The following is a 25,022-nucleotide window of genomic DNA, read 5'->3' on the forward strand; positions in this document are numbered from 1 at the left end:
CGCGGAGCTCCACTAAAAAACGACATATGAGAGTCATTGGGTTATTTTTGGTCATCTGTGAGCACCGCCCTTTTATTATAAGCGTTGTGGGTGGATGTGGTCAAGGGATCTGCTTCTGAGGCACGTGGAGACGAATCAAAGAACTTTTCTTCAGCGCTGTAATCTGCTTTTTAAATATTTGCGAGGTAACGGATTGTTTTTGTCAGGACTTGTTCTTCTTACACACCTGGCAGGGGAATTATCTTTGTTGTACCTTGAGTTAATGAAATGCTACAGAACTGTTTGCTGTGTTTGCATCGCTGTTTTGTCTGCGTGCATCCATCCGTCATGTAAATGTGAATGTGCGCAGGTTTCCCTCTCACTGACCTGTCGAGCGGCTGATAAAACAGAAGGAGGGCTCTGGGGTCAAGGGGCAAGGTCAAAGGTCATCGTGTTTTATGAATGCCGCTCCCAGACTGTGGACGTGCAGCTTCAATAAAAAATTTGCTGGCTTCAGGATGTCACTGTGGGGTGAGATAGAGTTTCCACCGTTCCGTCGGTCTGCTGATGTATGAACACAGTTTCCTTATGATCCATGAATATCTGTGACAATCGGACATTTTGGGTCGTGGGGGGGGGTCGACCTGTGAGGTGTGGCTGCCTCCGCTGAGTCCCGGCCGTCTTGAGATCAGCAATGTATCAGGCTGCCATTCATCCACACACCACTTACTGTTTTATGGGACATGTGAGAATTATCACGACCTCTTGAGCTGTAACTCTCAGTCAGAGAAGTCTCAGACACGTTACACGCCCCAGCAGGGTCTTTGAACACAACATGTGAGACGCAGATGTCCGCAGACTCTTTAGTGGGATGTCAGACTTTGTGAAGAGTTGGATTTTAACAGGACATGGGTGGTGCAGGAAAAACCAAATGTTCTTTCTGAAGTTTCCTGAAGACTCGAGCTGAGCCCCGTGTCCATGCTGCACAACATACTACCAACACGTTAGGACATTTCTAAGTGAAACTGTTGTTGTCTGCACAGAGTTAAACTTAACAAAGACTGAATGCTTTGTTGTTTCTTTTCCAAGATCCTCCCACAGCTGCCTCATATCCATTTGCAAGTTCCTTTTAAATTTTTTCCAGCTGGTAGTTTCTCCATCGTGTCCCTAGTGCATTGTGGGAGAAGCACGTCCTTCAAACACGCTATGGTTTGTCTGTTTTTCCAGCGTTAACACATTTTAATTTTTTATTTGTGCAACATGCTTAACAACTGTCCCGAAGCTGAAATCATGTCGTAAAGTTCAGAAAAGGATGGAGCACTTTGTCTTTGTTTGAACAACGGGATGCTGGATGCTGAGGTCAGTGGGTCAGTATCAGTTGCACATGTGAACACGATCCATGTGTTTAATCTGAAGCCTTCACATGTGCATCTGCTCCCCTCATGGGCGACGGACGCCACCGCGTACATCTCCTCTTATAAGACTTTACTGCGTTGTCTGAACGTAGTAAAGCTCCGTCATAAAGAAGCATCCGGATGGAGCCACAGCCGACGCTTCAGCTGGGAGTCCTGGGAATGATTTGCTCTTTCACAGTGAAGTGAACGTTTTGCATACACAGAGGAGTAAAGGGATTTCATGCATGGAGACTAATTACAAGCAAATCAAAGGGACTTCTGCAGACTTCACACATTCAGAATAGGAAACATGCAGCGAGCAGCGGCTCAGAGTGAAGCTGCCAGAACAGTAATGTGACAGTTTGCTCATGTTGGCGAGTTCGACCCTTAAAAACAGGAGCACAACCTCCGTCTTGTTGCCAACTTGAACCCAAACACACTGAAGTCACCCTGACAGGCGTCCTCCTCCCTGCAGCTGCTCTGACAGTATCTGCTGACATCAGGAGGAGCACAGGATGCTCCAGGCACTTCTCTCATCATCGCCCAGAAAATATCTATTCAGTGGCAGCTTCAGGAGCCTGCATGTGACGGACACGTCAATTGTTTTCCACACAGCCGAGAGCTCTCCAGTCCCAGTGCGAGGGAGTAAACAAACCGCTGACAGCCTCCTGATCCTGCGGAGGAGAAGAGGTCGTCGAGTGGCAGCTGATCATTTAGTTTTTAAAGAAATGTATTTCAGTCAAACCGAACCGGGGGGAAGATTCAGGAGAATTCCACTTGTTGTCGAAATGTTTCAGCGTCAGTTTACAAAAGCTGAGCCAGGAATGTATATTGAGTCCAGCTGCATCGAACCTCACCGCTGATAAGTATGAATATCACTTTCAGCACTGAGGGAGGAGGAGAAACAGAAAAATTAAAAGAAAATGGATGAAAAAGCTGTAAAAATAGAAGGTTGTGGTTATTGCACTGCACAGGCAGAGGCTGGCGGAGTTTATACTGTGCAGCGTTTGCAGTGAGAGTGAATGTGGCTCAGGCCTCGTGGTTTGTTTTACTCTTTACTTACGGGCTTTAATTAGAAGCTCTACGGGGAAACATTCTGAGAGGAAATGGAAAGAGTCGTCGTTAAAGAGCAAAGATCGCAATTCTGGCAACAAACATGTAAAGACAATATTCTTTTTTCTTTTAATCACTAGGCTGTAAACAGTGGGAGCAGTGGACGGAGCCTCTGGGTTTAAATAGACTGGGTTTCTAAAGCAGAAGGAGAAGAGGGAGCAGCCCTCTGGAGCTGGAGGGGAAGTCTGGTCCACTTGGAGGATGTGATGGTGGGATGGGACCTGGGGGCGTTTCTCTGTTGGTTTAACGGGGGAACTTGACACTTGAGTCTGGTTGTGGTCATTTATCTTCCTGGCAATCTGACCCACAGAGGGGTCTTCACTTTTCAATGTATTTCTTTACTCAGCCACTTATTATGTTGTGCTCCGGTGAAACCAGCCCAGCCTGCGGATAGAGAGTTCCTGGAGGAGGGGGGGGTGTAGCGGAGGGAGCTGGCAGCCGACGGTCCCGGGGCAGGTCCTGCCGCTGCGCCGCCAACAGTCCGGAGGCTGAGGTTTGGTTCGTGCGCACATTTCTGGGAAAAGCTCCAGAGCTCCGTCCTGCCAGAGGAGAACCTGAGAGGAGGCACAGGCTCACGCAGGTTTCCAGCGGGACTCAAGACTCATATTTCACGCGTTTTGTCGGAGGTTTCCTCTCGACCCGCACTTTGTTGGGGATCTCACACCCGGACAGAGGACTCTCTGGATGAGTTCACTTCGTGCACTGTGAAAACGTGTATTTTGGAGATGTGACGTGTTCGAGAAGTTGAGGAGCTACTTCACTTTTGGAAGCTCGTGTTTCAGAGATGATCCTCACTCTCCCTGGATTACTCTTGGAAACGGAAGTGTCGCTGAAACGAAGTTGTGGATATAACTTTACGCACAGCAAACTTTTCTCTTTCTCTCCGCGTCTGTGACCCAAAGATCAGCCAGTGAAGTGGGTTCCTCCAGCAGAAGCTATGATCTGAACCAGATCCCTGTCACTTCCATCTATTATGTGTTTGTCTTCATCTGGAATTCATTGATTGACAACCTCAGATGCGCTAAAGACGAGTCAGGATCACGGCTCCACCGCTGGATCTTCGTCTTTCCCTCAGTGAGTGTTCAGCCGACTTTATCTGACACCTCGCCAGAATGAGGGCTTTTGTTCTCTGTGTAGTTCTCATGTCGTTGCTGACCTGGACAGGAGAAGCCAACAAACAGACTCGTCGCAGGCGGGTGCAGTTGCACCGACGCGTTGGAATGGCACATGCCCAGGGGGACGCAGAGGACCAGGAGCGCCTCCTCAGACGTGTGCGCCCTGGGTTTGCCTCGGCCATCTCGGTGCACAGCCCCAAAGAGGAAGACGATGTTCAGGCTGATGAGGGTGTTCCTGTTTCCACCAGGACGAGGACTGTGCAGGGCAGGAGAGCAGGGGGCCAGGGGCTGGTGCCAAGGAGACGGGTGGCCCAGCTGACTGGATCCCCCAGTGCGCCGGACGTGCAGAAAGATGAGGGCACTCCAGGGCCCAGAGCCAGGGTGAGCCGGATGCCCAGCAGCGCCGGGTCACCAAACCTTCTGGCCAGCTTTGCAGGGAAGAACCGTGTGTTGGTGATTTCTGCACCTCATGATTCAGACGGTTACTACCGCCTGATGATGTCTCTCCTGAAACCAGACGTGTACTGCGAGCTGGCCGAGCGACACGTCCAGCAGGTCGTCATATTTCACCAGGAGGGGGAGATGGGAGGCAAGGTGAGGAGGATCACCACAGAGGGGAAGGTGATGGAGGAGCCGCTGGACACTGCTCTGATCCCCAGACTCATGAGCGTCCTCAAACTGGAGAAAGGTAAAGATGGTTCAGGTCCTCAGGGACGTGGAGACACTGTGACTGTACCTTGTGCATGTTTGAGTGTGTGGTTTTGTTTAATATCTGTTGTGGTCACACACCTGAAAGTTCGCTCAGCTCCTCATCTGCATAAAAACATGACACTATTCCCCTGACCATTGATGTGCTGACCTGCAGGTAAGTTTGGGATGGTGCTGCTGAAGAAGACTCTGCAGGTGCAGGAGAGGTACCCCTACCCTGTGAGGCTGGAGGCCATGTACGAGGTGATCGACCAGTCGCCCATGAGGAGGCTGGAGAAGCTGCGGCAGAAGGGCTTCGTCCAGAAGTGCAGAGGAGCTGGTGTGGAGGGTCAAGTGGAGGAGGGCACGCTCACAGGTGAGCATCCAATGTTTGTAAAATCTTTTTTATAACTGTCACAGGAGGGGAGGCCACCTCCATCCATCTACATGTGCTCTAGTACTGTAAACATGCAGACTTGACAGAGTCCTCGCAGACACAGATAGAACATCACATTAAAAACTCAACATCAACGCTCTCTGGAAAAAAGTAGCTTTTTATTTGGCACGACATCATCACAAGTTTGTTTTGTGGAAAATCCAGGTTTGAAGCCGACGTGTTTTTTTATTCTATCTCTGAGAAGCACCAACACATTTATATACTTTTCATTGAGGCTGTGGCAAAGATCTCAGAGGCAGATAAACCGAAAAAGATGAAGACAAGTGAGGAAATATATTTAAAGAAAGATTCAATGACTCAAAATATTTACACAGGGATTCATATTTATATATTTCTGTGTGTGTGTGTGTGTGTGTGTGTGTGTAGCAGTAGACACACCTGTAGAAAGAAAACCAGGGAAGAAGATCCTACGGAAACCCACACAGGCAACAACAACCACAACAACCACAACTGCTCCAACCACCACAACAACACGACCAACCACCACAACTACCACTACAACCCGGCCCACCACCACCACAACCAGAGCGACAACAACAACCACCAAAGCCACCACTACCAGAAGAACCACCACGACAAAGAGACCAACCACCACCACCACCACCCAGAGGCCAACCAGAGCTCCCACCACAGCCCCGTGGCTCCCAGCCCCCAGAACCACGGCTGACCCTTACTACGACCCCCGCCGAGAGAAAACCACTCCGGCCGGAGATAACCGCACCGACAAGGACAACAGAGATCCACACGGCCGCAGGCTCGTACCTGCTACAGACAAACCCTCCAAGATCAGACCCACCAAGAAGAAGACTGGAGCAGAGAAGGTGAAATTCTAAAATCTTTTTCTCTGTGATAATACTTTAGATACTGACACACTGGGTTTACGGTCGTTATGCATTTGGAAATTTAACCGATGACACATCTTTATCTGTGCAGGTGTTGACCAATGAGTACGAGGACCGGTATGTTCCCGTCAACCCCACCGTGGTCGATCTCGAGGAGACCGAATCCTTCACCAACATCAGCCCAACGAAGAAGGTCAAGGGCAAACACAATAAGCACGACAAGAAGAAGAAGAAGACCGACAAGGCGTTGAAGAAAGCCGAGAGGAGAGGAAAGGCATCGAAGGAGGGGAAGATCGGGGGAAAGAAAAATGGGAAGAAGCAAGTGAAATACCCCGAGACAGACGACTACCCAAAACCAACGAAGAAGCCGTCGCCACCTCCGAAAGGATCCCTGGCCTACTTCCTGGACTACTTTGAGAACAGGAGGCGGCTGCTGGTGAGAGCCTGACGTAACTGTCCGTTAGTAAAGGGCTGACTTCCTCTCCTGCCTGGCTTCAGCCACAGGGAACCTTTAGTCCTCACATGATTTAACTGCTGTGATCCATCAACTCCCAGTTCACACATGCACAACTTCACTCAGGCTGAATTCTTAGGTTCTATATGATTTCTTGCCATAAGTCTTTTTGGGAAGAAGTGGAGATGGGTCGTCCATCTTTATTTACTGGCCTCGAGGCTTTATGCTAAGCTAACCTACCTGGGACATACAAGTGGTGTCAACCTCTCCATTTAACTCTCAGCAGGAATTCAAATAAGTCAATTTCCCAATAAGTTAAACTTTTCCTTTCAAATACATGTTTTATATCCACTGGATTCTCTGCATAGTGGAGCTTTAATATACGTTTCAGTGTCATGTAATAAACATAAATTTATACTTTTCACGATAAAAGAAAAAGTAAACCAGAGTCTGATGAAACCATTAAATATCCGAGTCATAAATCTCCAACAGAACTTCACGGTCTTGAGTTGTGAAGCTGGACGTGACTCACGCTGCAGCGTTTAACAGGAAAAGGACGTGATCTATAGTTTATTACAACTCCAACGGGAGGGACTTTGTTTTAGGAAGTAACTGGAAAGATAGTTTTAAAAGCCAAACATCTTAACATCTGGATACTTCATTTATATTTCATTTACAAACCAGACGACCCGTCTGTGCTCCGAGGCAGATAATCATTCACTTGCCCCCCCCCCCCCCCTTTTTATTTCCAATCTGTCACGTTTTTTATGTGTTTTAAAATCGTATATATATAAGTTGCTGCTATACGAGGAGACGTAAACTATGTGGAGCTGATATCTGAGACGCTGCACAGCTGTGTGCTGACAGACTGGGACTCTCTGTTTTGCAGCGAGTATAGATTCTTATCACAGCAGTGCTTTGGGCAGGCTGGGAAAATATGCCCCATCCTACGCCTGCAGGTTAATCACATCTGCCGCACACTGTGTGTGTATGTGTGTGTGTGTGTGTGTGTGTGTGTGTGTTTCGTTGTGTACACATGACACTCTAACCTCCCTCCCTCCCTCCAGCTGGTCACGTCCCCCAGCGAGGAGAACAGGATGTATGTTCAGCAGAGGGACGAGTACCTGGAGTCGGTGTGTGAAATGGCGATCAGGAAAGTCTCCATCATCACCATCTTCGGCTCCCTCACCAACTCCACCATGAAAATCGACCACTACCAGCTGGGTGAGTAGCTGCGGGGACGGCTCTAACTTTCACGCTTCTCTCAAAAGAAGTTTGTACCTCAAACATCCAGGCGGTAGAAGATGATTGTCAGTTCCCTCAGACGTTTTCCCAGCAGCTCTTCCATCTGGTCGGGTGAACGCCTCCTTCGCAGGGCAGCTCGTGGTCCTCGCAGCTGCTGAGTCATACTGTGAATGATTGTTTATGAGAATCCAGAGTCTCAGTGGATGTTTTCTGTGTTTTAATGTCACAGTAAAGAAACGAGCTGTGATTTATTTCAGTCTGTTCGTCTCCTCTCAGTCTGTAAAAGTTCTAAATATCATAAAGTGACTGAAGTCTGATTGATTTCATGGACAGTGAATGTTACATTACGAGCCTCACACATCTGGACTTGGTGTTGTACTTCCAGCGTGTGGAGGAAACGTCACCCTCCGCTCTGGCTTTACCTGGCTGTGTTAGGGGCGTCTTCCGTCTTCCTCACAAGATGTCCAACCGGAGGACTTGAGCAGTGAACTCTGCTCCAAGTGAAACCTTCAGAATGAACAGTGACTCAAAGCCACAGCAGCGTGCACGTCTCTGACCTCTGATTCACATCGTCTCAGCGTCTGTGCTCAAACTTTACTGAAGTGTTTACTCTCTTTTTTTAACTCCGCAAAGGAAGTTGTTATCCCCCCCCCCCCCCCCCCGTCCATTTGTTTGTTGTTCAGGATTACATAAAAACTACAGGACTGATTTTCCTTAGAATCTGTCGAAGGATTTATTCTTTTAACATTGTGAGAAAGACATTTACTGACTTCCCAGAGAACAATTCACTGAACCGCTGCTGCTTTAATGGGAAGTGATGTTCTGTTTATTTTTGGTAGTCCGCCATTTTAGGTGACGATTTTACAGCCGTCTCAAACCCTTCAGTTAGTGCGTGTTAACGTCCAGACGTTCAAACTCACTTTGTAGAAGTTTACGAGTGTCACTCCTCATGACAACGAGGTTTTATCCACATGGAATTCTGGAAAAAGTGGCAAAGTGACGTCACCCACCCCCCACCTCACCACTCGGTTACAGTTTTGTTCCATTTACCGGCCAGAGGGTCTGTGTGTGTGTGTGTGTGTGTGTGTGTGTGTGTGTGTGTGTGTGTGTGTGTGTGTGTCTGTGTGTGTACACTGTGTACAAACAACATGTTCTTTCCTCGCTGAAAGAACATGTTGTTGAACTAAACCTCCCTCAGTTCAGTTTGACTTCATGAAGTATGAGTTTTAAGTTTGTTGGTTGCTCAGCAACACAGGCTGTACGACTGTGTGTGTTTGTGTGTGTGTTAGTGTGTATGTTTGTGTTAGTGTGTGTGTTTGTGGTGGGTTTTTCCTGATTCGATGGCCTCATACACATTACACATCACAGTGTGGGGGAAACAACCACCGACAACCACTGTGTGTGTGTTTGTGTAGTTATGTGTGTTTGTGTAATTGTGTGTGTGTGTGTTGTGGAGCGAGCGGTGATTAAAGGCTTTCGCTCTGGCCTGTATAAACGCCGGCTACAGTAAATTTCGATGCCTCGGTCTCTGCCAGATCTGACTGAATAAAAGCTGCTCTTTGTCGACTTGTCCCTGATCCACCGGTCGTGTTTCCTCTCTGCTTGTCACTTTACTGTCAAACACACGTTTCAAAGAGCTCTGCTGCAGAAAACACCTTTTATTCCTCTTGTGTTATTAGAGTTAGTTTGATGGGAAAACTTTCCGTCTCAATTGTTCCATGTAAAGACGTCTTGTGGAGTTTTTATCTGTCGGATGAGACGACTGAGAGACTGATGAACAATAGATTCAGAGTTTTCACCCTCACTCTTCTGTGTCTCCAGAGAACGACAAATCGATGAAGGGTCTTCGTCAGGAGGACCTGGTGAACCAGGATCTGATCACAGAGCTGAGGAAAGAGTTCAGCATGATGCACGATGACTTCTACATGGTCCTGACCGACACAGACATGAGGGTCAAGGTAGGAACCGGCTCTCTGTAACTCTTCTTGTAGGAGCTGCTTCCTCTGCGGTCCTGACTGACGGCTGCAGACGGCTGCAGACGGGTGCGTCCTCACAGTCTAATGTGGAATGATGCTTTCAGGTTTTATTTGCCATACATGTCTCTTTTTTTGGGCAATGCCAGGTTTTATTGATCCTAACATAAAAATCCTGTTTGAACATTTATTTTATTGTGTCTATGAACATTTTGTAATTAATTTACCAGAATAAATCAGTTTTAGTTTAATAATCAAGATCAGTGATGAAAAAACACACCGAATAAATAAAGCAAGAGTGTAAAAGTACTTACTCACACATACTTAACGTGATACAATACAAATAGCCTGTTAATAACATTTAAATATGTAATCACATCTAATAACTTCTCTCGTCGGGTCAAATAATAATTAGTAAGTTGATGAACATGGTAAAATTTACCTGATTCACATCCTTATCTGAGTATTCTGACATGAATATTTATACAACATGAGGAGTTTAACTGTTACTGGTACTAATAAAACAAAGTTAATCATTTCAAATAGAACAGTTCAGGTTAAAGGAATAAACTCAATAAAAGAATAAACTGAATAAAGGAAACAAGTCCTGAACTCTCACATTTAAATGTTATTTATATTTTTCTATTAATTCTAATGAAAGGTTCAAAGTTCTAATCAAAAGAGTTTCACTGCACAGGCTCCATATAACATATATTTAGAATATATAATTACAGAAGCGTTTTGTACGGAAACATATTGCATTCACTTGAAAAAAAAAGTTTTTTCTGAGTAATTTATTTTTTGGATTTTTTTTGTGAAGAAATTTTTCAGTTTTTCGGACAAATTTTTTTTTTTCTGTTTTTCGGACAAATTTTTTTTTTCTGTTTTTCGGACAAATTTTTTTTTTTCTGTTTTTCTGACTAATTTTTTCTGAATTTTCGAGATACTTCGAACTCCCGCAAGAACCTCCAACCTGCAAGTGACTCCCATGGTGACTCCTGACCGCACATACATGTCTCATCTCATTAGATCTGAAACTTTCTTTCTGAACAAAGTCCTCAGGTGTCTGCGTAGAGACAGAAAAAAAATCAGTCGGAAAAACAGAAGAATAAAAGAAATTAGTCCGAAAAACAGAAAAAAAAATTTGTCCGAAAAACAGAAAAAAATTTACTCAGTAAAAACAGGAAAAAAAAATTGTCCGAAAAACAGAAGAACAAAAATTTTTGTCAGAAAAACAGAACAATTTTTTGTCCGAAAACAGAAGAGAAAATAAATTAGTCTGAAAAACAGAAGAAAAAAATATTTGTCCAAAAAACAGAAAAAAAAAAAAAATTGTCCGAAAAACAGAAAAAAACATTTGTCCGAAAAACAGAAGAGAAAATAAATTAGTCAGAAAAACAGAAAAAAAAAATAAAAATTGGTCCGAAAAACAGAAGAGAAAATAAATTAGTCTGAAAAACAGGAGAAAAAAATATTTGTCCAAAAAACAGAAAGAAAAAAAAATTTGTCCGAAAAACAGAAGAGAAAATAAATTAGTCTGAAAAACAGAAGAACAAAAATTTTTGTCAGAAAAACAGAAAAAAACATTTGTCAGAAAAAAAGAAGAGAAAATAAATTAGTCTGAAAAACAGGAGAAAAAAATATTTGTCCAAATAACAGGAAAAAAAATTGGTCCGAAAAACAGAAGAAAAAAAAATTTGGTAAGAAAAACAGAAGAACAAAAATTTTTGTCAGAAAAACCGAAAAAAAAATTGTCAGAAAACAGAAGAAAAAACATTTGTCCGAAAAACAGAAGAGAAAATAAATTAGTCTGAAAAACAAGAGAAAAAAAAATTTGTCCAAAAAACAAAAAAAAATAAAAAATTGGTCCGAAAAACAGAAGAGAAAACGAATTAGTCTGAAAAACAGAAGAACAAAATTTTTTGTCAGAAAACAGAAGAAAAAAAAATTTGGTCAGAAAACAGAAGAAAAAAATATTTGGTCAGAATAACAGACACCTACGGAGCCCCTAAAGGGACATGGGAGAAAGAAAAAAAAAGAAACGTATCCCGTGCGCACGCGAAAGTATCCCGTGCGCACGTGAAAGTATCTCGTGCGCACAAGATAGTTTTCTGGTGCGCACGAAAAAGTATCTCGTGAGCACGTGAAAGTATTGCATGCCAGGTATATTTCGCGTTTTCAGAAAAGAGAAGAAGTCCACTTCTGCAGCCATTCTTTGATGCTAATGATCTTAATGAGCACAGGCGTACGGTCAACTACATGTGCTTAACGAGATACTTTTTCGTGCGCACCAGAAAACTATCTCGTGTGCACGAGATACTTTCGCGTGCGTACGAGATACTTTCGCGTGCACACGCGATACTTTCATGTGCGCACGGGATACCTTCCCGTGCTCGCGAGATACTTTCTCGTGCTCGCGACATACTTTCTTGTGCGCACGAGATACGTTTCTTTTTTTTTCTTTCTCCCATGTCCCTTTAGGGGCTCCGTAGGTGTCTGCGTAGAGACAGAAAAAAAATCAGTCGGAAAAACAGAAGAATAAAAGAAATTTGTCCAGAAAACAGAAGAAAAAAATTTGGTCAGAATAACAGAAAAAAATTTACTCACAAAAAAAAACTGAAAAAAACATTTGTCTGAAAACAGAAGAAAAATATTTTTTGTCAGAAAAACAGAAAAAAAAATTTGTCCGAAAACAGAAGAGAAAATAAATTAGTCTGAAAAACAGGAGAAAAAAAAATTTGTCCAAAAAACAAGAAAAATTTAGTGCGAAAAACAGAAGAAAAATATTTTTTGTCAGAAAAAACAGAAAAAAAATTTGTCCGAAAAACAGAATAGAAAATAAATTAGTCTGAAAAACAGAAGAAAAAAATATTTGTCCAAAAAACAGAAAAAAAAAAATTTGTCCGAAAAACAGAAGAAAAAAAAATTTGGTAAGAAAAACAGAAAAAAACATTTGTCCGAAAAACAGAAGAAAAATTTTTGTCAGAAAAACAGAAGAAACATTTTTGTCAGAAAAACAGAAAAAAACATTTGTCCGAAAACAGAATAGTAAATAAATTAGTCTGAAAAACAGAAGAACAACAATTTTTGTCAGAAAAACCGGAAAAAAACATTTGTCCGAAAAACAGAAGAGAAAATAAATTAGTCTGAAAAACAGGAGAAAAAAATATTTGTCCAAAAAACAGAAAAAAAAAAATTTGTCCGAAAAACAGAAGAGAAAATAAATTAGTCTGAAAAAGAGAAGAACAAAAATTTTGGTCAGAAAACAGAAGAAAAATATATTTTGTCAGAAAAACTGAAAAAAACATTTGTCTGAAAAACAGAAAAAAAAATAAAATTTGTCCGAAAAACAGAAGAGAAAATAAATTAGTCTGAAAAACAGAAGAAAAAAATATTTGTCCAAAAAACAGAAAAAAAAAATTTTGGGTCAGAAAGAGAAAAATAAATTGTCCGAAAAACAGAAAAAAAAAAAAATTGTCCGAAAACAGAAGAAAAATATATTTTGTCAGAAATTTTTTTTCAAAATAACAAACCAAAAAATAAATTACTCAGAAAAACCGGAAGTTTTTTTTCCAAGTGAATGCAACACGCTTCCGTATATAATACATAGATATATGTACATATGATATAAAAGAACGCTCCCGCAGTCACACAACACGGGAACACGGGTCAAGCAGCTTCAGGGGCCTCGTCCCTAAATGTGGCTGCAGAAGTGGTCTCATGATATTTTAATATTCTGAACGTGTTTTTAATAATCAACCTCTAAAGTTTCACGTTTTGCAGCCGACACATCAGAAATACGTTGTTTTTCTTCTTTATGACATTTCAGGTTTTATTCTCCTCTTTACACGTTGAGCGTTCGTCTGCTCGACACTTTCATCGTCTCTTCCTCTCTGAAGGTGGACGGACCTGTCCTCACGCAAACACTGTTTTAATTCACACTACATGACATTAGCCCGACACCTGTGTGTGTGTGTGTGTGTGTGTGTGTGTGTGTGTGTGTGTGTGTGTTTGTGTGTGTGCCAGGGTAAACCACCAGGCTGTTTTTGGACTCATCAAAGACGCCAGTGTTCATGTCTCTGCTGACAGAGGCCAAGACAGGGCAGTCTGTGAATGTTGGAGGATGTGGGTGTGGGCATGAGACAGAGAGGAGGAGGAGGGTGGGAGTCAGAGCGACCCAGAGGAAGGTGTGAGAGTGTTTGTGCGGCTGTGTTGAATTTTCCTGCATGTGTTAGATATTCATGTAGAGATTTCTTCGATGAAACGTGATGCTGTGCTCTCCCTCGAGTTATTCTACAGAATGTTTGGCAAAGGTCGAACGAGAACCTTCGCTCCTCCTCTGTGATGTTTCCAGATGTGGGGTTTTTTTCTCCCGCGGGCGCATTGATGTATTTATTCTGTGGCTTCAATCCGTGCCTCTGAGAATGACCGCTTCTTCTTTTGTCAGCAATCCTACGAGGTCCCCATCGCCATGAAGGCCGTGTTCGACTACATCGACACCTTCTCCTCCCGCATCCGAGAGATGGAGCAGCAGAAGAGGGATGGAGTCGTGTGCAAGAAAGAGGATAAGCCCAGGTCGCTGGAGAACTTCCTCTCCAGGTGAGATAGTTCTTTAAAGTGACAGCAAAAGATCTCTCTCTCTCTTATTACCTGGCTTCTAAAGTTAAACTAGTGAAGCCAGAACTTTTCACAGTCCAGAGAAAGTTCTGACTCACAGTCCAGTAACCACAACACCGTGTTGACATCTGTCCTGAATCCCTCGGGCTGAACTCTGCTTCAGTATTCACTCTTCTTACTCCATCACTTTCTCTTTTCCTCGTATCCTCCGACAACATCTTCAGACGTTCTTCCTATTTTCACTTTTCATACCGTCAGAGAGGTTTTGAAGCTTTTCATTTGAAGGAATAAAAAACAACCTAGTGTTGCTTCAAAGTTTCAAATAGAAAATATAAAGTGTGTAGTCGGCCGGTTCGTCTCTTCAGGGTCACTGGTGCGTGTGGGATTTGCTTCCATTCAGAGCTGCAGCGAGGTCGGGTTGTGCTGTTGTGCGTCACAGTCTGTGCTCCAGTTGATCAGGGTGTGTTGAGGTCAGGGCTATTCCTCAGCAAACTCACAAAACCACGTCTTCATGGTTTTATCCACTGGATCATTATGTTTGATGGTTTCCTGAAACTACGGCCACAAAGCCGGGTGCACATTATTAATAGTTTACAAACAACCTGTTTCTTTAACATGAAACTACCAACCTCTTGTGTTATATATGAATCCCTCGGCCTCCCTCATATTTGCCTTCATAAAGTTGTCGGACTGAAAAAGACTAGAAGTCCTTGAACTGTGTTTTTCTGAGAAACCGGCGGTCAGCGTTATGTGGGTGGTCCCAACAGGCGGTTCCTGCCTCCATCAAACATCTGCTGCCATGCTCAATAATCAAACCACAATTTATGGCGTTTATAAGCAGCACATCGCAGCAGAGTGTTCCACGGATATTAAAAGTAACATGAACCCCTGCCGCTCCTCGAGGCTGAATCGCTGCCGTCTCATGCTGTATTTTCCCGAGATGTCTGAACCAGACAGGGTGTCTTTTGTTGCCATGGAGACCTGGACTCGGGCTCCAGATCGCAGTGCTGAGATCCGGCAGGTTTTTGACCATAATTTGGGATTGTCATCCTCTGGCAGTTGGGAAATGTGTACGAACGCCTCGTCTCCGCACAGAGCTTTCACTGCTGCACCAACGTGCCACTTAAGTCCGGGCTAAAATTTCCTGTGATTGCAGGTTCCGTTGGAGGCGTCGCCTGTTCATCATCTCCGCCCCCAGCGACGAGGAGTGGGCCTATCAACAGCAGCTCTACGCCCTGACCAGCCAGGCCTGTAACCTGGGTGAGTCACCAGAAATCAATCATCATCATCATCATGGAATCTAAACTCGCATGTTTAAAGCGCCTCTGAAGTTTGGTGCTGTTTTGTTCTGTTCTACGGCCGCTCCGCCTCACGACTCTTTCGGAGGCTCAGACTATTTCCTGTCGCTGCAAACAAACAAACAAAAATAGCTTCACTTCCTGGGAAAGTCCGACCTAAAGGAACAAATGTAAAAACTTAGGATGAATCATCTTTGTGTTGTTTCAGTCAGAATCTGAGTAACAACAATACAAATGTATTTGGGAGGATTCCACCAAACAAGATTTGAATTAGTTTCACGACTCAATAGCTGAAGTTTCGTGGTGACCTTAACTTTACCCAGACGTGTCCTGTCACTGCCTGAACGAGTCGGACCACGGATGAATGTTCATCACGTGAAGAAACTGACAACACGGAAGGGTTTTGTTTATCACGTGTGTTTGTTAACTGACAGAACTGGAGCCGCTCTGTTCTCTTCAGCCCGTTAGTCAACTTTTCCACTGTCACAGAAATGAATGATTACTGAACGTCTCAGAGACACTTTCATCTAGACTGTGTTAACCTGACAGATTCATCAGTGAACTTTAAATATCTCACCACGTACTTCAGTCGTCAGTAAATAAACGCCGTCAGCAGGAGTTTCTTCTCCTGTTCGAGCTTCATGTTCTGGTTTTGTTTATATGAAGTGAAGATTTCGGACGTTTCTCTGGATCTCAAGTCTCCAGCTCGACTCTCTCACACGCACACGTTAGAAAACAGATATCCGTCACATGACTTTGACTCTTGTGAGCAGTTCAATCCACTTGATGTCAAACAGGGAAACACTTTGTGACCGTTAGAAATAATGCTGTCATCCATAGCTAAAGAATCATGTTTTGAAAAATGTTATCTAAAAAAAAAAAATCATCTGAGTTAAAATACATCTGTAAAATAATTATTTACATAATTCCATGTATGTGTCAGAATGTGTGGAGACTGTTTTTCCATATGAGCGAGTCAGGTGGTGGGAGCTCGTCTTATCAGTCGACCCACAGGAGGACGGTGAGGACTTTTTTCCACCTCGTGTGTTGCTCTTGGCCCAGTCGGCTAACGGGGCTGTTCCCTCGCTCGCTCGCTCCCTCGCTCGCTCCGGGCCGCAGACAAAGGCCCGTCCTGCTGACTGCGCTGCTGAACGCCTCAGAGGTTTGATCCTGGTATTCAGGACTTGGCGCTCACCGAGTGAAGCCAGAGCTCTCCTGTGTTTAATGTCGGCCTTCTGGCTGCAGATTTTTTTGGCAGAACTCTACAGGCCAACGCGGCGTCCTCCCCGTTACCCAGAAACCATTGCTCAGGATGGGTCCAGTAATAAACAGACCTCAGGATATTACAGACGTAATGTTCTGGGTGGAATCTATACGTTGTCTGTCTGACATGTTTGCTTCTCTGACTGTGACGCAGGTCTGAGGCACATCTCCATCCTGAAGTTGGCTGGCACGGAGCTGGCGGATATGGGCGGAGTCCTGGAACTTTATCCAATCAACGGTAGGGACTTATAAATATATAATAATCTCAGAACTCAGAAACTCTAAATTTGGAAAAATTCTACAAATTTGGAACAAATCTAAGATGAACTGATTAAATCAAAGGGGTCAAAGGTCAAAGTCGCCGTGACCGAACAAAGCGAATGTTTTTCTCTATGAACACATTTTCTATGAACACATTATCTATGAACACATTATCTCAGGGACATCTCGAGGAAAGTTTTTCAGATTTGATCAAAACGTTTGGACTCATAGATGAACTGAGGTGAGAAGTGAAGTGAACTGTGGCTCATATGAGTCTGGACAGAGAACCCATGTACACAGAGACAGTTAGAGGAGGCACACAACCACAGCACGACAATTCTAGATTTTAATCACACAAGGAATTACATTTCCTCAAAAGAAGTGAGAGTCAGACTTGTGGAAGCAGAGTGGTCTGACGCAGAGATCTCCTCCTATAGAAATAGAGCTCAGCATGTGGAGATGCAGCAACTGTGACAAACAAATACTTTGTGTTAAATACTTCGTTCCCGATCCTCTGCTCCGTGCAGGCAGTGCCACGGTGGAGCGTGAGGGGCTGTCGGGGAGCCTGGTGAAGGACATGAGGAACTACTTCCAGATCAGCCCAGAGTACTTCTCCATGCTGCTGGTGGGGAAGGACGGTAACGTCAAGTCCTGGTACCCTTCACCCATGTGGTCCATGGCCATCATCTACGACCTGGTGGACTCTATGCAGCTGCGCAGACAGGAAATGGCCATCCAGCAGTCGCTGGGCATGCGCTGCCCCGAGGACGAGTACGGTGGCTACGGTTACCACCAACACGGATACGAACACGGTTACCAGGACGGCTATCACCAGGGCTACGGTTACTAACCGGTGCGTGGGTGTGTTCTAACCCGGGATGCACATGTTGGTGCTTCTCTCTTCTTTCCTCCACCAGACGGAGTCGTCCTGAATGTTTCCTAGCACTTAGTGGAAGCTGCTGCTTTCACCTCTCCACTTCTTTCATGTATCACACAGTCGGTTCATTCTGACGACTTTACGGGGCTTTCATCCCAGCGGGGCTTTCATCCCAGCGGGGTTTTCAGTTAAAGGGCAGATGAGGCTGGAGGTTCAGGGATCTGTTGAATACTTCAGTGTTTCACACGTTGTTGCTTTAAGTTTCCTTAACTTCAGGTCAGATTTACATCGTGGTGTTTCCAGCACAGACCTTTATTTTGTAGATATCGGGCTGAAATAAGACATTTATGTATTTATTGGACATCGTCTGCATCTGAGGTGCAGTTATCGACTATTTTATGAAACAATCACTTTTTTTCTCTTTTGTAAAGTTTCTTTGCTATACAATGTTCTTATTTATACTCTATTGTCCTATATGAAAAATAAACATTTGTTTGCTACCAGTCATGGTTTTTGAATTTGCTTGCAGGGCACAAGAGTCAGTCCAAGGGGAAAGCAAGAATATTTAGAGCTACGTCGCCTCCTAGTGGCTTAATAAGACGGTGAGTGAAGACAACCCAGTCCTATATCAATTTTAAAACATGGATGTAAAATAACAATCTTCCAGTTAAACACGTTAACAACACAGATATTTTCTCGCAGGGATTCCGATCATAAAAACAAATTATTTAAAAAATGTAAACAAGTTTGTGCAAATACAGAAGCTTGAGTTCTTCTGCAGCAGCTGCAGGTTCACACCATGAAAAGACTTATGCAATGATATTTAAACACTAAATATAAAACACAGTAAATTATAAAACATTTATTTTCTCTTAAAGTCTCGTCCTCCATCTTTTACTGGACATTTCCTGTTTAATTCAGAACAAGTGGTATTTCATACACAATCTGATTTTATGGCACAAAACAATTCATAGTATTTCACGCTTGCAATACATTTAAAAAAAAAAAAAAAAAAAAGTTCAAGGCTGAGTGAAAGAAGTCTCTTGTGCTTTGGGTCTGCTGTGTTCAAACTGATTGTGGATCAGATAGAAGAGGTCAACGTAGGAAACGACAGGAATCCTTGGAGGAGATCAAGCTGAACAACAGAAGCTCTCAATGATCCCAGTTTCCAGCAGATACACGATGCTGGTGTTCCTCACTGTACAAATAACAGCAGCCACAAACTGACAGGCACGTTTCAAAATACTAAAACCTCAGTTACCTCCAGAGTGCGACAGACACAATCACATTCTCCGTCTGACTGAACGTTCACTCACATCAACACTGCGACAGAATCTGTGACGTCCAGCAGAACAAGTCTGTTGTGCAGTTTGTCGTCAGCAGCAGTGAAGAGGAGCATCTTGCGTCGCCGACGCTACAAAGACTCGTCCTCGGACTCGCTGTCCGTGTTGGGCTTCGTCAGCAGCTCCAGCTCTTCACCGTCCTGCAACACAACACACGACGAGTGAGTCAGGATGACGTGGTGATAAAACCTGCAGACACACACCGTGCCTCACATTGTCATCACACGGTGAGAAGAAGCAAATGTTATTTATTCAGTAGATCCAGAGTTTTTATCTCCAGGATCTGCTCCAAAATAAAAAAATACTACTACTACTGCAGTTTTTGCTTAATCCTGTTAAAACAACACAGACGAGAACAAAACCTCTGAGGGACACATTCACTGGACTGAGATCCATTCTAGTTCTACCTCAATTTGTTTACTTGCTCTGGAACGTTTCTTGTTCATATCCGACTTTTTTTAAATCATTTTCCAAACATTTCCTGTTTTATCATTTTATCATTTCATCCTTATCTTTGTGAGTGTTTGTCCTTTCTCGTTATTTAACCTTTATCTTTGGGTTTCCTGCCTTCAGAGTTTCCTCGGTGCAACGTGATGAGATTAACGTGTTTCCTCAGTTCCTGTTGACTGTTGGTGTTTTGCTCTGCGTGGACAGGGTTGGACGGAGGGTTCCTGTTTCTACTGCTTTTATTCTGCAAAGCACTTCCTGTTAAGTTTGATTGATCGATCACCGAACATCTTTCTAAGTTGCTTCAGGAGAGTGGACGAATTTCTGCCTTGAAATCAGTGAGAAAACTTTGCTTTTCAAAGCCACAGAGATTAGTTTGTGTTTCACCACAGAGATCACATCTGTTATTTCACATACTGAGGTTTTCCTCAGTCTGAGACGAGTCGTGGAAACTACCTGAAAGTCCTGCTGACTCCAGGCCAGTGACCTCACAAAGCCCCTGTGGAAACACGTCCTGTTTAATAACTTCCTCTTTCAAAATCTAATAGACTGCATTGACCTAATGACATTACGAGGAGTGAAGGCCCCAGCGTGAGTCCCAACGTTGTTTTCACAGCAAGGAGTCAGGTTTCCTGCTGCTCTGAAGAAATCACATTATGGAGAAACGAGAGCCAAGTTTCCTACAGAGAACTTGGTATGTGTGTGGGAGGAGAGGAGGCGCTTTACATGTGGGTGAGTGATGCAGAGAAACGCAGAGTGTGGCCTCGTGTGTGTGGTTCCTACCCCTCTGGATCGCTCAAACACCTCTCCGTTGATGACCCGCAGCTTTTCCTGCTGCAGGGCGTACTCCAGGTCCTTGGGCCGGCTGGCGTTGTAGATAAAGATGGCCAGCAGGACCACGGGAGCCTGGAGGAAGAAGTCGAGCGAAGGGTGGAAGTCGAAGAGGAAGAGGGAGAGGGTGGTGACGAGGACGGTGGTGATTTGTCCCGTCAGCACGTGGAACATGTTGTCTCTGAATTTCAAGATGAAGGCCACAGATAAACCCAGAGCAGCTGAGAGGAAGGAAACAGAAGAGAGAGTTCTTCAAATGGAGACGTTTACATTTCTCATCTCAGCTGAAACTGAAAAGTTGTCGTTTTATTGATTTGCAGCTTGGAGACAGTTGTCCCATAAATATCCTCAGAAAACAACAAAACTTTATTTGTTTAAAGTTTGTTTGAATTCCCTTTGACCTCTTGCACCTTTTCAAATAAAGTTTTTACTGTTCAGAAGAACCACATGAGTGGACGTTGGTTCATCTGGACTGAGTTTATATTTAGCAGCAGAAAGTCTGAAGACATGAACTTGTAAGTTGTAAGAAACCGTCACTCAGAGTTTTTCTTCTCAACCAGTCGAGGAGTTTATCGTCTCTTCAGCAGCTTCGCCCACGTTTAGAAAACCTGAGCATATCCACTGACTTTGCTCAAAATAATGTATTCACCATTACTCACCGGTGACCAGCACCAGACCCAGGGAGTAGAGGTTGTGTCCGTGGAGGAGGCCACAGTGCACGGTGAGGCCTCGTGCTTCACTGCCGAGCCCAAGGGTCAGGGCGTTGAACACGACACCAAAGGCGTATCTACAGACACATGCAGGGAAGACGCAGGTTTAGAATGAAGACCCGTCGTCAGTCGTCCGTCTGATGGTGTCTGTGGTGAAGTTCCTCTCACAGTTTACTGTTCTGGATGAAGATGCTCTCCGTGAGCTGGTCTCCCTCTTTGAAGATCTTCTCGTTGTAGATGTTGGCCATGGAGGAGATGATGCACTGGAGGAGCAGCAGCATGTGACCCACGCCGAAAGACTGAAGCTTCCCCGCGATCCTGTTGCTCCAGAGCTGAACAGACGGGGAGGACGTCCACGTGTCATTGACACTGTGACGAGAGCAAAGAGACGATGGATAGAACACGTGAGTCAGCCATTTTCTGTTTTTTTTTGATTAATTGCCTTCCATTCCTAACCCCCCCCCGTTCCTCAGGAAAATAAAGCACATGTCTCACTTCACCCCAAGAGAAATCCTAATGTTACGACAGTCTTGATCATGTGTATTAAACACTGTTGATACTTTGTCGGTAACTTCTCGCTTGTTTCTCATTTCATTCCCTGAAGTTGTTCGTTTACCTGCTGCTCCTCATCTGCTCCAGCAGCTGTGTGTACAGCAGGCAGGAGTTGGAGGGCGTGGACAGCGGGTTAATGTGGAGAACGTGCACAGCGACGGCGCTTTGGCTGCTTCCCGATCCCGTCGTCAAGGACACGATGGCGAAGAAGAGGACGACTAACGCCGCCCACTGAACCCAGGACAGGCGCCTCCTGGAGGAAAAGGAAAAAATTCAAGTTTTATCTGTGGTAGAACATGAAAATCTAAAGGTTTGTGACAGTCAGGTCACACGATCGTGAATGTGAAAGATGTGAATCGATTAAAAATTACAACTTTGCTTTAGGCAACTTAAATTTAATGAATCACTGGAACAGAAGGCAGACAGAGAAATGTACCCACATGACAGCAAAGACAAGAATGTGGATGAAGAAGGAAAATGTTTTTCATGAAAAGAGAAAATAAACTAAAGCATCTTAACAAAAATCTCCTTTTCAACTTACTTCAAAACTATTCTGAAGAGCACCGCTGTGGTGAGGATCACAAAGTTGGAGAATAACACTGCCATGGCCTGGAGACGAGAGGAACAACAGGAGGTCAAACAGCAGAACATGACGACTGCATCTGTAACATCTGGATTCTCAAGGCTGGTATGAGCCCAGATGTTTCAAACATTTACCAGCACAGTGAGGTTTGTGTGTTAACAGGAGTTTAAAAAAAAACTGGGATTTATGTAACATAAATTCCTCACGAAGCCAAAACTTTTTCCCTCTGGTGGTGATGTAGCATATTTGAGTGTCAACTAACAGGCTGAAAGTAGGTCATCACGAAGAAGATGATGAGGTTGTCGAGAAAGTAGAGGAAAGCAGGGACAGCCCACTTCAGCGAGCTGAGGAAGGACGAGCTGGAGGAGCAGCCCAGCTCTCTGCAGGATCGACCCTCTGAACGGACAAGAGGAGGAACAAGAGATAAGAAAACATGTTTCATCGACAAAATACAGCTGTGACCTGATGTTTACCTCGAACTATGACCCTGAGTGACATAATCAGACAGAAGATCAGTTTGATCGCCTCAGCAAGTAGATTGACAGACGCCGGGAGGAAATCATACTTGTTCTCTGTGAATAAACAGACACTTTGTTATGAAGATGGTCGGAGGAGTCCGTTTGAAAACTGTCACATCTCCGCTTCATCGTCACTCACCTGCGTTGGCGGAGAATTTCAGCAGCAGGATGCGACTGGTCCCCAGAGTTACGAAGCCCAGGCCGAGGGCGAGAGTGTAGGCGGACGAGCGGGAGCACAGTCCGGGGCAGGACTGGCAGCGCACCATGGCTGACACCGGGACGTGATGTGGTCAGACCTGCTGGGTAATAACACAGACGCAGTGTTGGTTTCAGAAAGAAACTGTGGAACTTCCTCCTCCAGTCAAGTGGCAAATTAACAGCTCGTTTACAAAACCTTTTTTAATTCATTCTAGGATTTGAAAACATCAATCTTCTAATAAAACATATTTTTCGTAAATGTAAAGTTTAGAATAATAAAAAGTCACTTTTCTTCTCCATCCATCAATGTGCTTTGTTAAAATCTGATAAATTGATAATCACAGATTCAAATGTCTTGTTTTGTTTGAATAAAAGTTTAAATTTAGTTGTAAGTGACACGTGACAAAGAGAAGCAGGATCTTTGTACATTTGAGAAGCTACAGTCTGAATTATCAACAATTCTTTGGTACTTTAACTTGAAAACTCAACACAGAAATTACTTCTCTGTGTCTTAGTAATGAATTAGTTGAATAAAGTTTAAGTTTATTGAACTGTACGATCACTGGAAGCTGCATTAGACTCACAGGTGTTTTTATTATTGTTTCATTAATTTAAATTCTCTTTTTATTGGATTATATGAAGACACAGTTAAACCTACAGTTCTCTGAGTCTTCTGTCAGTAATAGTGAATTAAAATAAAAAGGGTTTATATGGTTGTTCTCACTCTTGTTGAAGGTTAAAGACGGACGATGCTGAATCTTTTAAAACCCTGTGAAGCAAATTGTGAATATATGAGCTGTACAAATAAAATCTGATTGATTGTGATAATGTTTGTTGTGCCTTCAATTAAATTAACTTTGCATTGCGCCAGATAACAACAGACATTATCTCAAGGTAATATACATGACGAGATATAACAATATTATAGAAAACCCAACAGTTCCCAGACTTGGTGCTAAACAAATTAAATTACAGTCACATAGAGCAACAGGTTAAACTTTTAAATCATTAGTTCGCAATATATCCATGAAAGGAGAATTAACATGAGATTTAAAACATGTATCTCATATGTTCTTTTATCACCTCACACCTTCATCACTGCTGAAGCCTTTTGTCTCGTCTTGATCAGAAAACCCTGAAGCGACGAGTCTCAAGAATTCAGCGGCTCGGCTTTTTAACTAGATCTCAGAGACGTCTGAGTAATCCTGAATCTACCCGAGGTTATTTAATCTGTTGTTATCATTCACATTAGTATTTACTGTAGTACTCAGTGTATTTGACCTGTTTTCTGTTGTGTAGCACTTTGAGTTCTCGTTACATAAAGTTACTGACATTATCAGGATATACCTCCGTGTACTTTAACTCTATGAATAAAGTTATTATCATATATTACTTTAATAAGTTTAAAACTGTGCAGACTAATGGAAGTGAATGTGTTCACAGTGAGTTCATGACAGAAACAAGTGATGAGACAGAAGACGAACCAGAGGAACTTCAGAACTACGTACTACTACTAACTACTACTATTAACTACAACTACTACTAACTACTACTACTACTACTAACTACAACTAATAAAACAAAGAACTTTAGTTTAATGTGACCACATGACGTCATGTCCCTGTGTTTACTCTCACAATTACACAGAAGACGAGTTCAGCTAGCGTCGCCATGTTTCTATACACACACACACAACACACAGACACACACAACACACAGACACACACACAACACAGACACACACACAACAAACACACGTCTCCTCTCACACACACACAGACACACACAACGTGAGAAAACAACACAACTCACCTTCGTCTTATTTTCTGCGACACATCTCACACGACTCTCCGCACTTCCGGGTTAGTCCGCGCATGCGCAGTGGGTATTTTCTTGGGGTCTCCCTGCCTCTGATTGGCTGAGCCTGACCCCTCCCTCCCCCAACCCCAACCAATCGACAAATCAGAGGAGAGGAATTTAAAAAAAATTAAAATAAAATAAAATGAAAGCAGCTGGCGCAGGTGAAGTGTGACGTCATCCTGCCGTGAAGACAGAGCAGGTCACATGACCGAGTCTGTTCTCACCTGGATGAAGGTCAGGTGATGTTTTATGTGTTTACATTCATTCAGTCACGTGGTTTAGAACTACACTGAATAACACAGGGGCGGAAACAGAGGGGGCCAGGAACGGTAGACCCCCCCCCCCCCATGATCCTCACCACCCCCGACTTCAAAATCCAAGATGGCTGCTCCGTATAACAACAGA

General features: G+C 43.7%; 2 protein-coding genes across 8 annotated transcripts in view; one reads left to right on the top strand and one right to left on the bottom strand.

Annotated features, from left to right (window-relative positions):
• Positions 1-18,078, top strand: part of ccdc80 (coiled-coil domain containing 80) — a 28,891-nt gene extending 10,813 nt beyond the window's left edge. For 2 of the 4 annotated variants that reach the window (XM_069533560.1, XM_069533561.1), the window contains exons 3-11: positions 4,467-4,664; positions 5,112-5,566; positions 5,679-6,023; positions 7,109-7,265; positions 9,108-9,244; positions 13,707-13,858; positions 15,033-15,136; positions 16,592-16,675; positions 17,226-18,078. In XM_069533560.1, the coding sequence (XP_069389661.1) occupies positions 4,467-4,664; positions 5,112-5,566; positions 5,679-6,023; positions 7,109-7,265; positions 9,108-9,244; positions 13,707-13,858; positions 15,033-15,136; positions 16,592-16,675; positions 17,226-17,548 (1,955 nt within the window). In that variant the 3' untranslated portion in view covers positions 17,549-18,078. Of the gene's footprint in view, positions 1-3,449; positions 4,290-4,466; positions 4,665-5,111; positions 5,567-5,678; positions 6,024-7,108; positions 7,266-9,107; positions 9,245-13,706; positions 13,859-15,032; positions 15,137-16,591; positions 16,676-17,225 lie in introns of those variants that run through there. The other 2 variants (XM_069533558.1, XM_069533559.1) reach the window with 2 other exon arrangements.
• Positions 17,031-24,676, bottom strand: slc35a5 (solute carrier family 35 member A5). Of its 4 annotated transcripts, none has more exons than XM_069533562.1 (10): positions 24,570-24,676; positions 22,699-22,858; positions 22,515-22,613; positions 22,304-22,437; positions 22,000-22,067; positions 21,523-21,711; positions 21,075-21,275; positions 20,856-20,983; positions 20,149-20,417; positions 17,031-19,058 (listed from the first exon to the last, which is right to left on the bottom strand). In XM_069533562.1, exons 2-10 carry the CDS (start codon positions 22,823-22,825, stop codon positions 18,990-18,992), a joined length of 1,284 nt encoding a protein of 427 aa, XP_069389663.1. In that variant the 5' UTR covers positions 22,826-22,858; positions 24,570-24,676; the 3' UTR covers positions 17,031-18,989. The 4 variants fall into 4 exon arrangements, with proteins under 4 accessions (XP_069389663.1, XP_069389664.1, XP_069389665.1 ...); XM_069533563.1 differs by having other exon boundaries at positions 22,699-22,855; positions 24,570-24,664; XM_069533564.1 differs by lacking the exon at positions 22,515-22,613.
• Between the last annotated feature and the right edge of the window lie 346 nt (positions 24,677-25,022).

Source organism: Paralichthys olivaceus, chromosome 10 (genome assembly GCF_024713975.1).
Source record: "Paralichthys olivaceus isolate ysfri-2021 chromosome 10, ASM2471397v2, whole genome shotgun sequence".
NCBI classification, from domain to species: Eukaryota; Metazoa; Chordata; class Actinopteri; order Pleuronectiformes; family Paralichthyidae; genus Paralichthys; species Paralichthys olivaceus.

Bases quoted from the DNA above. Each gene is read 5' to 3' on its own strand.
- slc35a5 (XM_069533562.1), bottom strand. From the start codon at position 22,825: ATGGTGCGCTGCCAGTCCTGCCCCGGACTGTGCTCCCGCTCGTCCGCC. The intron at 22,614-22,698 runs GTGAGTGACGAT...GTTTATTCACAG, and splicing joins GAAATTCTCCGCCAACGCAG to AGAACAAGTATGATTTCCTC. The intron at 22,068-22,303 runs GTTAGTTGACAC...TCTCGTCTCCAG, and splicing joins TGATGACCTACTTTCAGCCT to GCCATGGCAGTGTTATTCTC.